Source organism: Amphibalanus amphitrite, unplaced genomic scaffold (assembly GCF_019059575.1).
Source record: "Amphibalanus amphitrite isolate SeventyFive unplaced genomic scaffold, NRLGWU_Aamphi_draft 001734F_arrow, whole genome shotgun sequence".
Lineage (NCBI taxonomy): Eukaryota > Metazoa > Arthropoda > Thecostraca > Balanomorpha > Balanidae > Amphibalanus > Amphibalanus amphitrite.
The window spans coordinates 1-13,914 of NW_024883227.1; the positions used below are offsets into that span (position 1 = coordinate 1).

General features: G+C 49.8%; 1 protein-coding gene across 1 annotated transcript in view; it reads left to right on the forward strand.

Moving 5' to 3' along the window:
* The first annotated feature begins 2,166 nt into the window (after positions 1–2,166).
* The window catches only part of LOC122374892 (transmembrane protein 132E-like), an 80,787-nt gene continuing 69,039 nt past the window's right edge, over positions 2,167–13,914 (forward strand). Inside the window, exon 1 of the mRNA XM_043353951.1 lies at positions 2,167–2,308. Within this exon, the coding sequence (XP_043209886.1) occupies positions 2,257–2,308 (52 nt within the window). The 5' untranslated portion in view covers positions 2,167–2,256. The remainder of the gene's footprint in view (positions 2,309–13,914) is intronic.

Below are 13,914 nucleotides of genomic sequence, written 5' to 3' on the forward strand. Positions count from 1 at the left end.
ATATTCGAAAATCGGAGGACCAAACAGATCGTTTGACGTATCTTGTGCGACTCTGAGAATTGATCGCTCTTCAAACTACTGAGCAAAAACGAGGTGATTAGTAGCAAGTGCTGGTGACTGTACGTTCGCCAAAACATTCTGCTTGCGCAATAAAGGCAACCAGGCATGATGCATCTTTGATATATGGGAAATAGGTACTGAAGGTCGGAGTCGGAGCTGGAGTCGGAGTCGGAGTCGGAGTCGGAGTCGATTTTTCAGGCCGGAGTCGGAGTCGGAGTCGGAGTCGCTCAAATTCCGTCGACTCCGCAGCCCTGGGTAAAACCCTACATTACTTTAGCGGTGGCTGTACGCGGCTTACAATCTTACGCTGGTAGCAGTAGGTCGAAAAAATATTGTTTTGATGATTGTTATTATTAATAGCGCATGAGATATTCGCGAAAAATCACAAGGGGGTGTTCAACCCCCCCCCCAGTAGGGCGCGGGTTAACAGTGTTCAGTCAATTCTGAGACACGCTGTAAGTTACTTGTAATTCAGTGTGTGTTTATAATGGCTTTCGTCCAAAAGAGGCGCCTTTCAATTTTCTCCCTTTGACTTATACCTAATGGGGAGGTCGCAAAATTGACCTGAACTTAGGTCACCGATATCAAAATTCCAAGATATACATTTTATACATACTCATGCTCTTATGAACCGCTGAAAGTTTCAAAGCGATCGGTCGCTCGGTGAAGCTGTGGCAGACATTGAATTTTTTATGAGGTGCGGTCACTTCAAGTGATCTGGTGACCTGATCTTGAATGACCTTGGTCTGAAATTATTACAACATGTGTAGAATTGATGTATGATAAGGTGTGCCAAAAACAGCGGCGCTCCGTGCTACCGTTTTTGAGATATTCGCAAAAAACCATAAGGGGGGCTGTTCAAACACCCCCCCCCCAGCAGGGCGCGGGTTAAATAAAAACAATTTCGGCCCCACCGGGCCACATCCGGGCCACATCCGGGCGGGCGCCGCGGCTGCCCTTGACGCTGGTCGAGCCATTGATTGTTGGGCTGACCGGCGCCACGGCGGCCCAGCCGGGGCACACCGACCGCTGCCCATGACCGGCCGACGGCCCGCGGCACTGGCCTGTGGCCCGGCCCGGCTCGTCGTCGGTTACCATAGGTGGGCATCGTTCCCCAAAATTGTAACTTCGTTACTCGTTCCTCCGTTCCTTCAAAACGTGACTTCCGTTACTCGTTCCTCCGCTCCTCTGCATATAATGTAACGGAAGTTCATTAGTCCGTTACTCCGTTACAGCAAAATAAAAAAAAACGTTAAAATGTTGTGTATTTCACACATTTTTTAGACCATTCTGACACAAACTAAACATACCGAGAAAGCGGAATGCCCACCAAATCTACCAAGACAGCGGGCACTGATTGGGCACTAAACCTTGGAAGTTGGAACGTCTGGTGGTACTGATGCGCATCACTTGTCCCCGGCCAGATGCCGGTTGCCCTTCACGAACACTAGACGTTCCGGGTTGGCATCTGAGAGCATAGGCGGTGGAACGGAGGGACACCGGTGCACCGTGCCTCCCTTTGATTTTGGCATTTTAACATTAGCCCTATGTGCGTTGCATGGAAAGAAATTGAAGATGTTCCGCTGCCACTTTTTGAGAGGGTAGCCCTTTTTGCACGTAGCACATCTTTTCCCATTGAGAACATGCGCTCTACTGAGGCGCTTGAAGGGACGCCCGTGTTGAACTTTGCGAACACAAACTGCAACGCCGGCTCATTTCGGAAGGCCAGTACACTGAGGCCATCTTCCTTCGTCAAGTCAGGGCTGCTCAATAATCCACTATTCCGCTGCTGCATTAATGTCTGTGGGTTAGCTGAAAGATCAACCCGCTCGGACAACGAAAAGTAACGGAGGAACGAAGGAACGGACTAAACTGTAAAGTGTAACGGAGGAACGAACAACCAATGTAACGGAAGTTACTTGGTCCGTTACCCTTTTTAAAATGTAACGAGTCCGTTCCTCCGTTCCTAAAAATTGTAACGGCGTTCCGGAACGGAGGAACGGAGGAACGGATCGTGCCCACCTATGTCGGTTACCAGTCGGGGTCGCCAGGCGGCGCCGGCTGTCTGCCGAGCGGCGGCGCGGCGGCGGCGGCGGCTGCAATCGATGCCGGGCGACCGGCGGCGGCGCGGCGCGCGGCGGCAGTGAGACTGTGTCCGGAGACGGGTGGCCATGTAGCGAGGAGACCGTCGCCGCCATGTCGAGGCCGACCCTGTGGATCGTCTGGATAGCAGCGCTCTGCGCGCTCGGTGAGTGCCCGCTCACCCCGGGCGGGGTTTTTGTGCCGTTCGGGGGCGTGCGGCGGCCGACGCGTTTTTGCTGCGGGCGGTGTGAGTGAAGTGAGGGCGCTGATCCGAGCTATGCGTGTCGGTAGCGGTGTAACTCGACACCCAGGTGCCCGGCAGGCGCAGTGCATTCGATAACCGACAAACAGCAGCGTTTTTACGTCCTCGCACTCGGCGCATCAATTAGAAGACAGAATGAGTAGACGAGTAGCGATTTACGCTTCGATCACTTTCGTCATACAATGACATACCTGAAATCTCCCGGTAGGCAAAAGGCGTGCTTAAAATGATGCCAAGGTAGGAGCCGTTTTGTGGTGTGGTCATGTGGACAAGCGCGACGGCTCCAACATCACCGAGGTGTTTTGAATATACACCAATGCTGTGTCAAAATTTAAAGTTCCATACTGCATGAGCATATCATATGGGTGTTGTGCTTAGGTACCTAAACTTGGATATTAAAAAGCTACGAATTGAGACCTGGCTTTGTGTTACGTATTGTACGGTTTTTCCGGCGAGAATTGATACCTATTCCTTCGTGCTTTGCCATAAAACATTCCACGGATATTGCAAACGACGAATTACTGAACTGGACTCTCAACGGCTGGTGACAATAGGAGCGTAAAAGGAGCATAACAGAATCGTTAATCGACTAATGATCTGTCTTACGAACTGCATTAGAGGCAAACGCATAGGAGCGAATTCACACTGTTCAGTGTTCAGTGTTTTATCTAGCTAATTAATTCGGCTAGTAAACGGAACCAGCCATGTTTTTGTACTCTCTTATTGGCTTGCAGTATGACATTGCAGTGTAATCATTAGGTATTCGTCAGAACAAAGGTGAGGTACTCAGCGCATATTTTCCATAGTTTGTGGCTTCCGCTTTCATTCTCTTCCGTGATGGGATTCGCTCTAAACCCAACAATTTCCTCGCATGTTAAGCAATATTTCGACCAACGCCCCACATAATTACCAATCAGCGTCAGGCAGGGACTCAAATATCACACATAGTCATCTGACACCGGTCCCACTCTCGCACCAGCGCATCGTGGCGATGGGTCGTTGCTGACGTGCCGCTTTACGCCGACGCCCCGTGGCGCGCCCTCCAGCTCGCACCATTGACCGCCAGTCATGTCCGGTGTCGGCGCGGGGACAGACCCGACGAGTGGACCAGGGCCGGACCAGAAGACAACAATCCAGACCGCTTCCGGCGGCGGCTGCAGCCGAGCTGTTTGGAGAGACGCCCTCCGCCGGTGGAGGATAGATTGGATGGGGTGGGACACAGTCGGACTCTCCCCGCCACACACACACACACACACACAATGTTTATTATCAGAGACAGAAAGATTCCGGAAGAATGCAGCAGAGGGATGCAAAAGCGCAAAGCGCTTGAGTTTAAGCATCACTCTGGAAGAAGAAAATACAAACAAACAGACAAAAAACATACCAGATGAGATCTTGAACTTAAGATACAGAAAACATTTGATACGCAAAACTCAAAGCATACGAGTTGGCTGTCGCCGCCACGACAGACACCGAGCAGTAAAGAAGCGTGCGCGAGCCACCGCACGGTCAGCCCGGAGCGCCACGTCCAACCGCAGCCTGACAACCTAGATCAAGGTGGTATCTTGGTGTTGAAATTTAGTGTTCTGTAAACCGGTTTGATGATAAAATGAATTTTTGAAAGAGATGTGCGACCGCGCAGCCGCTCTCATCGTCCAGAGTTTCACCGTGAATAAGGAAGTCAAGTTTTTGCTTAGGAGAAATTTCATTTAGCTCAATACCTATTTGATAAGAAATAGTTTGAAACATTTCTAGCCTTAGTGGTTCGTAGAGTGGACAGTCAAGGATATAATGCCGAACGTTCTCGTTTGGAAAGCCACAAGCACACATTGATGTTTCACTTTTTTGAATTTGGAAGAGATGAGAGTTCAGGTGACTCATTCCGGTTCTTAGTCTTGTGTGTAAAATATTTCCCAATTTAGACCCAGTTTCATAAAATTTCGGAGGCCCGGTCACTCCCAGCCGCTCAGAAATGGTCTTTTTGAAGGATGTTCGTGGCAGGGATCGGATGGTTTCAGGGAGATCATTCCAGTGTTTAGCCGTTAATGGAAAAATGAATTATGGTACGAAGTGGTCCGGCTAGGTGTTGTTGTATGTGTACTGGCATTTCTTAAGACTCGTCCGGTGTTTTCAGCGCGTGTGTGAGGCATTGTATTTTTAATGTATTGTGGTGTGTACTCTTCGTGGCTGTTGAATGTATGATAAAGTGTTATTCTATGCATGCGTCTTCTCGTCGATAGTCTATCCCACCCTAAGTCGAGTAAAAGCTTGTCAGTCGGTGTTCTAAATAAGGTTGCTGTCACGAGTCTTGCCGCTCTGTTTTGTAGTCTCTCGAGTCGCATGGCGTCGTGTGTCGTGATATGTCCGTCGTATACTGTGTCGCAATAGTCGAAGTGTGGTCTGATATACGTCTTATAAATTTGGTCAAGAATGGGCCTGGGTACGTACTGTGCAATTGGATATAGTGGGCTTAGTGATTTGTTGACCTTTTTACAAATTTTGTTGATGTGATGGTGAAAATGTAGGTCATTGGAGAACGTTAATCCCAGATGAGTGTGGTTTTCATGAATGGGTATGGGATTCCTACCAAATGTGAGACGTGGTGCTGTGAAATTATTTCTTCGTGAAAATGTTTGCTGGACTGTCTTTGTTGTGTTGAATGTAATTGCCCATTTTCTGCCATACTTATATATTTCGTCAAGGTCGCGTTGAAGTGAAAGTTCTACGTCGTGGAGGTCTGTCGTTGAGTGGGATGCGTGGAGAGATGTGTCGTCTGCGAAAAGTAAAATTTCATTGTCGATATTTTGTTGAATTTCGTCAAGATACATTAAGGCTAAGAGAGGTCCGAGTACAGAGCCTTGAGGACAGCCAGCGTTAACAATTTGTTGGTTCGAAAAGGTGTTGTTTATTTGCACTCGTTGTCGTCTGTCACTGAGGTAGGAAGTCAACCATTTTAACAGTGAGTCAGTTATGCCAAAGTCATGTTTGCATTTGTATAATAGTCCTTGGTGCCAGATCTTGTCAAAATATTTTGATATGTCCAGGTAAATTACTGTGAAGTCATGTCCTGAGTCGAGTGATTTGTGCATGTTATGGGTCAAATAAAGTAATTGTTGTTCCGTGCTGTGCTTTTTCCGGTACCCACTCTGTTTGTCAGTCAATAATAAGTGTTCTGTTAAATGATCATAAATGCGTTTGTGGACAATTTTTTCAAAAACTTTTGAAAGGGAAGATAAAAGACTGATGGGTCGGTAACAGGTATAATCAGATGGTGATCCATTATTTTTATATATGGGTTTCACATTGGCCTGTTTAAACGTTGAAGGATAAATTCCAGACGCGAGAGACTTATTAAACAATTTCGAAAGTGGGCCTGCTATGATGAGTGCACATAATTTTAATATTTTTACTGGGATTTTGTCCGGGCCAGTGGATTTATTAGAGTCAAGGGAGTTTAAGATTCGTAGGACTTCTCTCTCAGTTGTCTCAATTGTACCGAGGGTGGGAATCGTCGTGTGTCCTATGTTGTCCATTGGTACGGTATGCGAATTTGGAATGTCGAGCTTTGCCTGACTGGCAAAGTAGTCGTTTAACAATGTCGCCTTTTCGTAGTCGTCTGTCAGTACTTTTCCGTCAGTCGTTTCTAGCGGTGGAATGATGCTGTCAGCTGTCTTACCTGTTAATTTGCGAAGTGTTTGGTGGTACTTGTGCGGGTCTTGTTTGTGCTGTAAGAGTTTCTGAACTTGGCTTTGTATGTGGGTTTGTCTTAGTCGTTTGTTTACCGCCGTTACGATGTTACGCTGATATTTCCATCTTTCCCAGTCGTAAGTGGTCTGAGTCTGTTTAGCCCGTCTGAAGAGTCTGTCACGCTTTCTTATTTGTTTAATCAAGTCTGATGTCACCCATGGTTTTTTACGCTGGTTCACTGGTATCTTCTTATGTGGTATTGATGTCTCGGCGGCTTTTAAGATGGCAGATGTGAATTGTTCCGCTGCTATGTCTACGTCATTGTCGATAATATGATCCCAGTCCGTGTCTATAAGAAGTCTGGTAAAAAGATCAGCATCAAGTCTCGTATAGTCCCAGATTGTCTTAAACGTAACGTCAGTGTTTGATGAGCTGTGTGTTGTACGCAGAGATGTGATTACAGGAAGGTGGTCCAAAGTTGAGAATGCTGAGAGCGTGTCACTGTGTAGAATAATGTCAGTATTATTTGTAAAAATTAAGTCTCTCAGATTACTGACGTTGTCAGTTATGCGTGTTGGCTGTGATATGAGTTGCTTCATGTCTAGCATGTTAAAAGTGTCGTTGAGCTGGCGATCAAAGTTTGTGATGCCACTATGCGTGTGTTTAGTACTATTTAGATATATATTTCCAGCGTTGAAGTCCCCTAATATTATTATAGCTGTGGGTGAGTAGGTCTGTGCAAGTGAAACGCTTTCAGTCATTCGCTCAATAAACAGTTGTAACCTGGCTGTTGTTTGATTTGGTGGTAAGTATATGCAACATATTACCAAGCTAAGTTTATGCACCGAGACTTTGGCCCAGATCCATTCTTCGTCTCCGATCTCTAGATCTCTAAGTCTCTTTATCGGTAACGAAGCGTGAGCATACAACGCAACTCCTCCGCCATTTCTATCTCTGTGTCGAACGAAAGGGGCATGGTAAGTATCAAGCTGGTATAACGAAGGAGAAACCGTATCATCAAGTTTTGTTTCGGTAAGAGCGCATAACATTATACTATTCATGCTTACAAATTGCATAAGCTCGTGTTTTTTATCCCCTGCAGTGATACTGTTTATATTTATGTGAGCAATGTTGAGGTGGTCAAACAATTCGGGTCCAGGGTTTGTTTCAATGCCACCAATGACTAGCATAATTCTAATGTTCTTGTAAAGGTTGTTTAGTGACCATTGCGAGTTCGTTAGTGTCAATGTGGGGAACACGCCATGACTGGCGGGCTGGGCTAAAGTTATTAATTGTAATCTTATGGGTGATTGTGCAAAGGGCATTCTGTAAGGTTCTCGAAGGATGATGAGAGGGATGTTGGGACTGTGAGCGGCTGGAGGTGCACAAGCCTGCGCCGGAGTAGAGCCGAGAGAGTCTGGTCTGGACGATGAGAGCGGCCGGCTGCTGGTCACCACCACTGGTGCCGAGTCGGGCGGGAAGGCAGCGCGGCAGACGGGCACCCCGGGCCGAGCGGCGGCGGCTACTGCAACACAGCACATGCTGGTAAACGATGGGCGGCGACAGCGAGTGACAAGTGAAAAACGAACATGTATGTAAGTATCAGCTAAGTGCAAATGGTTCAATTCATTCAACTTGGCAATGTACAAACAAAAATAAATATATGCCGACTCTACTTTACGGCAATTCAACAAACTCCAACAATTTAACCTCAGACAGAAACAGGCAAACACATGATTGCAAACAAGGAATAAAACTAAAATAAAGAAAAATAATATGCCTGTGAAACTGAGAAAGACAGGTTATCACATGATAGGCAAACAAAAGCAAACAAACTGTATAAAACACCAGCAGCGGCCCACCGTCCCACACCCACTCCCTGTTCCCAGCCCACAACACCCTTCCACACCCTCCCTCCCCCTCCCCGCCCTCGTTTTGGCCCTCTCTCCCAGGTACCCGCCGCGATCCTCGAGTCCTCTTTCCCTCCCGAGACGGCGCAGTCGCGGTCGGGCTACTGTCTGTGGGCGCGACTACGGTGGCTCGCCGGGCACAGGTAGCTCCTGTCAGTGGGGGCGACAGCAGTGAACGCCGAGCTCGGCACAGCACTGACAGCCGCTACTGATTTGCTGCGCCGATCGCTGTAGTATGTCTATGGCTGATTACAGTCACTCTGACAGCACTGAGCTCAGTCCCGGTTGGACCAAACGGCGAGCTGGAGAGCTTAGGTCAACAGAGTTCACTGAGTCACACCGCCGGAGGCGTGTGGGTGGGAAGATCCGCAGACAGATAACGCGTGGCCAGGTCGAGCAGAGACCATGTCCGAAACGCCGCGGAATTGACCAGGACAGCTGCACCGCAGCGCAGGGGCGGCGCCAGGCGTCTCGGCGTGGGGCGGGCCGCTCCACGCACGGGGCGCTACTGGGCGGCTCTACCACCGCGCACGCTCCTGCCCCGACCCGATGCGCCACGGGAGCTCTCTCCCTCCGTTACAGGAGGGAGCACGGTCGGCCGCCCTCCGCCGGTAGATATAGAGAACACAGTCGGCCGCTCTCCACTGGTCGAGGTAGCTCGGTGACCCCTCTCCGTCTGCGGTGGGAGAGATGCAGTTGTCCGTTAGACAAAGGACTCTGCTGTTTGTTGGACAGACTAAGCAAAGTCGCCTCTGTCGGACGTGCTACCGAGAACCACTGTGGTTTGCCGACGGAGAGACAAGAGAGCTGGCCCGTTTGACGTTTGTCTGCGGTCAGTTCAGCTAATGGTTCAGCTGATGGCTAGGTGCCGCCAGGCAGAGCAGGACGGCAACTAGTATCCCCGGCTCTGCGTCCGGTCGAGAAGAGGTGACATTCACGGCGGCCACTCGTCGCGGCGTTTGTTGCGCAACCGCGGCTGACGCGGCGGCCGGCGGCTCTCCCGCCGCGACGAGCCGGCCGGATGAATGGCTTCCAAACAAACAGAGGTGCCGACGCGCCGCGGGCGGTCCGGGTATCAGCCGCGTCCGTCCGCCGTGCGCACCTTCCAGTCACGCCCTTGGTGAGGGTGCTCTGTGTGGCTTCTGGAAAAATGCCACTGGCGCCGGTATCATTGGCAACAACCGGGGCGGTGGATCCATTTGCGCGGACGGCGGTCTATTTTCGGCCGGGTGGCTGCTGAGGCTGTGTTTGTTGTCCCTGAGAGCCGGAGCTGTCACCGGGAGGCGCTCTCCGCCGGCGCGCCGTTACGAATTCGGACCGCACCGGTCGGGACCGGACACACACAGAGCTGGTGTTGATTCAATCAGTCGCTCGCCGTCGGTGTCGTCAGCATTCCAAGCGACGGGCGCGGCGCGATGGAAATTGGCGTCTTGAGGACGCATAATTTTTTATCAGCGATCCCTATCAGCGATTTGTCGCAGCTCTTCGATCTATGAAAAGTTGACAGAAGTGGCGCTCCTTTTTTCGCTCTATTTCGGCTTCGGCAGTTTCGGTGACCCAATGACGGGAGCCACCGAACGGTACACGGTTGACGGTACAGGTATCAATAATTCCACGGACCGCCTCACAGTCGCCAAACCGCAAACACAGCCTCAGACGACGCGACAGTACGCACAACGTATGGGAAGGGCGCCGCCGCGACCGCTCACCCACCGAGACGGGGCGGCACGACTATGTGTTTTGTGGAGGCGTGCCTGTACTGTATGTAATGTGGAAGATATGAGTCATTAGGTAGTAGGACAAGAGCATGATCGAGCCGCGCGCATTCGCTGATAATTGACAGAGATTGACGATGGACTGCCTGCCACAGCCTCTCAGCGCAGGCCTTATATTTTGTTTTTCGTCCAATTTTGTGTCTGCGGTGATTGGTGGGTCGCGCTGCTGATGTTGGAGCTGAGCTTTATTTGGGCTGCGGTGGTCCAATCTGAGGTTCTCGGTCCCTGCTGATGGCACCATTGTCTCGTCCGAAATGGATGTGACGGCTGTCACTTGCACCGGCCAGAAATGAAAAAGATACACCTTATTTGTGACTGAATGAAATTTCTAATTAAAACGGAGAGCGTGCATAGTTTTTTATTTTGGGCTATAACATTTTGGTTTGTTTTGAGGTTATTTGTCATAAAACACATCAGCTAGACGCCAAGTTAGACGCCAATTTGGACGTCTGCTAAGTTAGACGCCAGTTGGACGCCAGTGGAAGTCTCCATCCATTTTGGGCACAATCATGCTGAAGCATTACGAGTTATAGGTAATTAGTAACTTGTCAAATGCGTCGTTATTTTCGACACGTGTTCTCATCTCGATAAGCTGAACAGTTTGAAGTGAAGTACTTTGAAGTGAACTTAACAAGAACGACTTATTTCTTAAATTCGTAGCTTGTCTAATGGATCCATTTATACATCATCTGGTTCTGAACTAACCACGTTCGCTCTATTCACGTGTTTCTCTGGGGGCGTAACGACTATCACCGCATACCCTTTTATAGGTAACCGCATACGCTCTATTTAGGTATTTCTCCGTGGGCGTAACACGAGGCTCTGTGTGGCCCCTACATATTGGACGATTAATCAAATATCGATAAATTATAATCGCTATCAAAGCCAATGAGTTGACGTATGGCTGACAGAAACGGCCACAAACTGACACCAGTGATTGACAAAATGGCCACGATAAACCCCCGCGGGCCATCCTATATCAGCTGCGCAGGTTGCAGGGGTCTTCTTAGTTCTTTTGTGTAGCAGAGAGCGTCCATTTGTAGCGACAGCATACGTCAGCGAAGTGGGCAGCGACCTTTATGGTTTCATGTTAACCCGCGCCCCGTTGGGCTCTGCCGAGCAACGCGCCCGGTTGGGGGGGGGGGGGCATTTTGGCCCCCCCGCTAAGATCTCGAGAACCACGCAACATAGCGACAAGCGGTAAACGGCGTTGGATAGCCCCAACGGGGAACTACCTTGTGACCCAATTTTATTGACCTAGGTCAAACCGATGACGTCACAGGTCAGGTCAAAGGTCCAATTTTCACCGTTTACAGGCATTTCAAGAAATGCGTTGTAAAATCGAGTAAAATGCATTTCATTGAAAATCATCGATGGGGAAATGTTCTTCAAACACATATTTTGCTATTTGAGGTCACTGATACCAGGTCAGGTCACAGAGGTCAGGTCACGGGGGGTCACAATATGAAATTTAATGAAAGTGTCGTGTGATACATGTTTTATGGTCCATTTTACATGACAAATGCGATTATGTGGGTCAGGCAGCCTTTGGGGCCAGCTTAGGTCACGTTTTGGTCAAGGCCAGGTCAAGGTCAGGTCAAATTAGGTCAAATTTCAAAGTTGATATTTTTGCATAAAATGGGTATCGAATCGATGCAGCTCGTCACGGGGAGTTCACTGGTGGTCTTTGTTTTGCCGTACGTGATCTAGAATCGCTAAAAATTGAGTTCAAAAATTTGACGTCATCATTTTTGAACAGTTTTTTTTCGCTATAACTTGGCCAAAAAACGAGATATCGATCTGAAATTTGGTATGTTTATAGAAGAGCGCTGGGACTATCACATATATCCCGGTTTTTTCGTCGGAAAAAATTTGGATTTTTTTCTAGTTTTTCTAAAAAAATCAAATTTTTGATTTTTTTTGTCAAAAACCAAAATTTTTGAAAATCCGAGATAGCAGTTTTGTAGCGCCGCTTTTTGTCTACTAGACCATATAAAGAACTTTAAAATTGGTTGATAACTGTAGATTTGGTGAGCGTTTCAAGATTGCATGTTTTTTGCTCATCTTTGCTCGAACATGACCTCAGTTTGACCTCAATAACTCCTGACCTAAGGTGACCTAAGACTTGAAACTTGGTGTGAAGGTGTCAAATTGATGCCCGGGAAGGTGCTGAAAATTTGGCGGCGCTGCGCGCCGCCGTTTTCTTGCTATTCAGGAAAAACCACAGGGGGGGGGGGCCAAAATGCCCCCCCCCCAACGGGGCGAGGGAATAAAGCCACCAGTAGCGGTATAGTGAACGTAATTAATGTTTGTAAAAGGCTGAAAAATGAAGCATTTGACCACACAACCGCGGAGAACAATAGCTTTACTGACCAGTATAACGCCTTTTGGGGCGACTAACGGAGCGAGCGAGAGGGTGGGCCTTGCACGTGCGAAATTGCGAGGGGGTACCTCCAACTGACTTGTGCACGGCACCCTACTAACTGGTCTCTAGCGATGTGCCAAATTTGGGCACAATCGGCCCAGCCGTTCTCGAGATCTGGAAGCGGCACCCTGCACGTGCGCACGTGCAAAATGGGTCCCAACTGACTTGTGCACGGCACCCTACTAACCGGTCCCTAACCGTGTACCAAATTTGAGCGCAATCGGTCCAACCGTTCTCGAGATCTGGAAACGACCCCTGCACGTGCGCACGTGCAGCAGCACCCCAACTCTGGCACATGTATATGCAGTGCCTGGTGGGTGCCTACCTACATGCCAACTTTCAGCGCAATCGGCCAAGTAGTTTCCGAAATATTGCAACAATTACAAAAGTGACACCTCTTCGTTTTGCACGTGGCACGTGCATAAGGGGTCACCCACATGCATCGGGAATAGTCCAATACTTGGTAGAAGGAATGAAGCTACCCTACAAAAATTACCGCGTGTAAATCGGTCAAGTGGTTGCTGAGATATAAGCCTCGCAAAAGCGTGACCACGGCCGGCCGGCCGGCCGGCCGCTCATACTCAGAAATTTCCGTTAATCTAAGGAAAGACTACGCTCGCTTCGCTCGCTCCGTAATAATGGTGCGCGAAGGCCTAGATGTGTCCGAGAGACGAAGCGCTGTAAAATAATTAGATTGTATGTAGACTTACGAAGCATATACCGTTCAGTGTACAATGGTTATCACCATTGTTGCTGGAAAGTGCGACCTCAATATTCGGTTAGCCAAAGGACAAAAGATGACCTTGGTGTGATGGTTGATATTTTGCTCCGACCCCTTGAACAGAACCCGTAAATGACGTGCTTGCAACAAGCAAGACGTTTCGTATTATTTTTCACTCCTTTTCTATGGCTTATCGGGGTGGTCCCGTTTTGGGTATCTCCCGCGGCCATCCGGTCACTGGACTGGACTGGGCGGATTTCTGCGGCCGTCCCTCCAGCGGGCGCGGGTTTCTGGCTGTCAGTCCGCCGGGCAGATTACCTACTGCGGCCGCTCGTCTGCCGGGCGGAATTCTGCGGCCGTCTGCCGGGCGGATTTCTCTGGCCGTCAGTCCGCTCGGCGGATTTCTGCGTCCCTCCGCGAGCCGGACGGATTTTTGCGGCAGTCCTTCCGATCCACCGGGCGGATTTCTGCCGCCCTTCTCAGTGCTCCTGTGCAGCTGGAACCGCCCACGGCAGATCAGCGTTCATCACGCGCACCGTTTCCGCCTACCGGGAGACGCGCCTCACCGGGATGAAATATATACGGCGCTCCGAGCGGGCAACCAAATCGACTCCGGGAGAATTATGGACATTTTATCGTATTTCCCCGCGGCGCTGGCCGGAAAAAGACGACGTCCGGCGCCGGTGCCGGAATATGATCAATCGATCAGAGATACCATCAGACAATTTCGCAGCTAGAAGAGGTCTCTTTGGTAGGTCTTGCATGGTCTTGCCCACCCTACCGGCGCAGTTCGGAGCCGCTGTCCCCCAGGCCGGCGGCGCCGTTGGAAGACCCCATTCCCAGGCCGGCGCCGTCCGAGACCTCACTCAGACCCCGTACCGGGCCGGCGCCGTTCGGCGGCTCCATCCATCAGTGGTGATCTCTCGGCCCCACTGTCCGTGTCCACCGTTCCCGATCGGCGGCTCTCTCAGAGCGGCGGCGGCGGCCCGTCA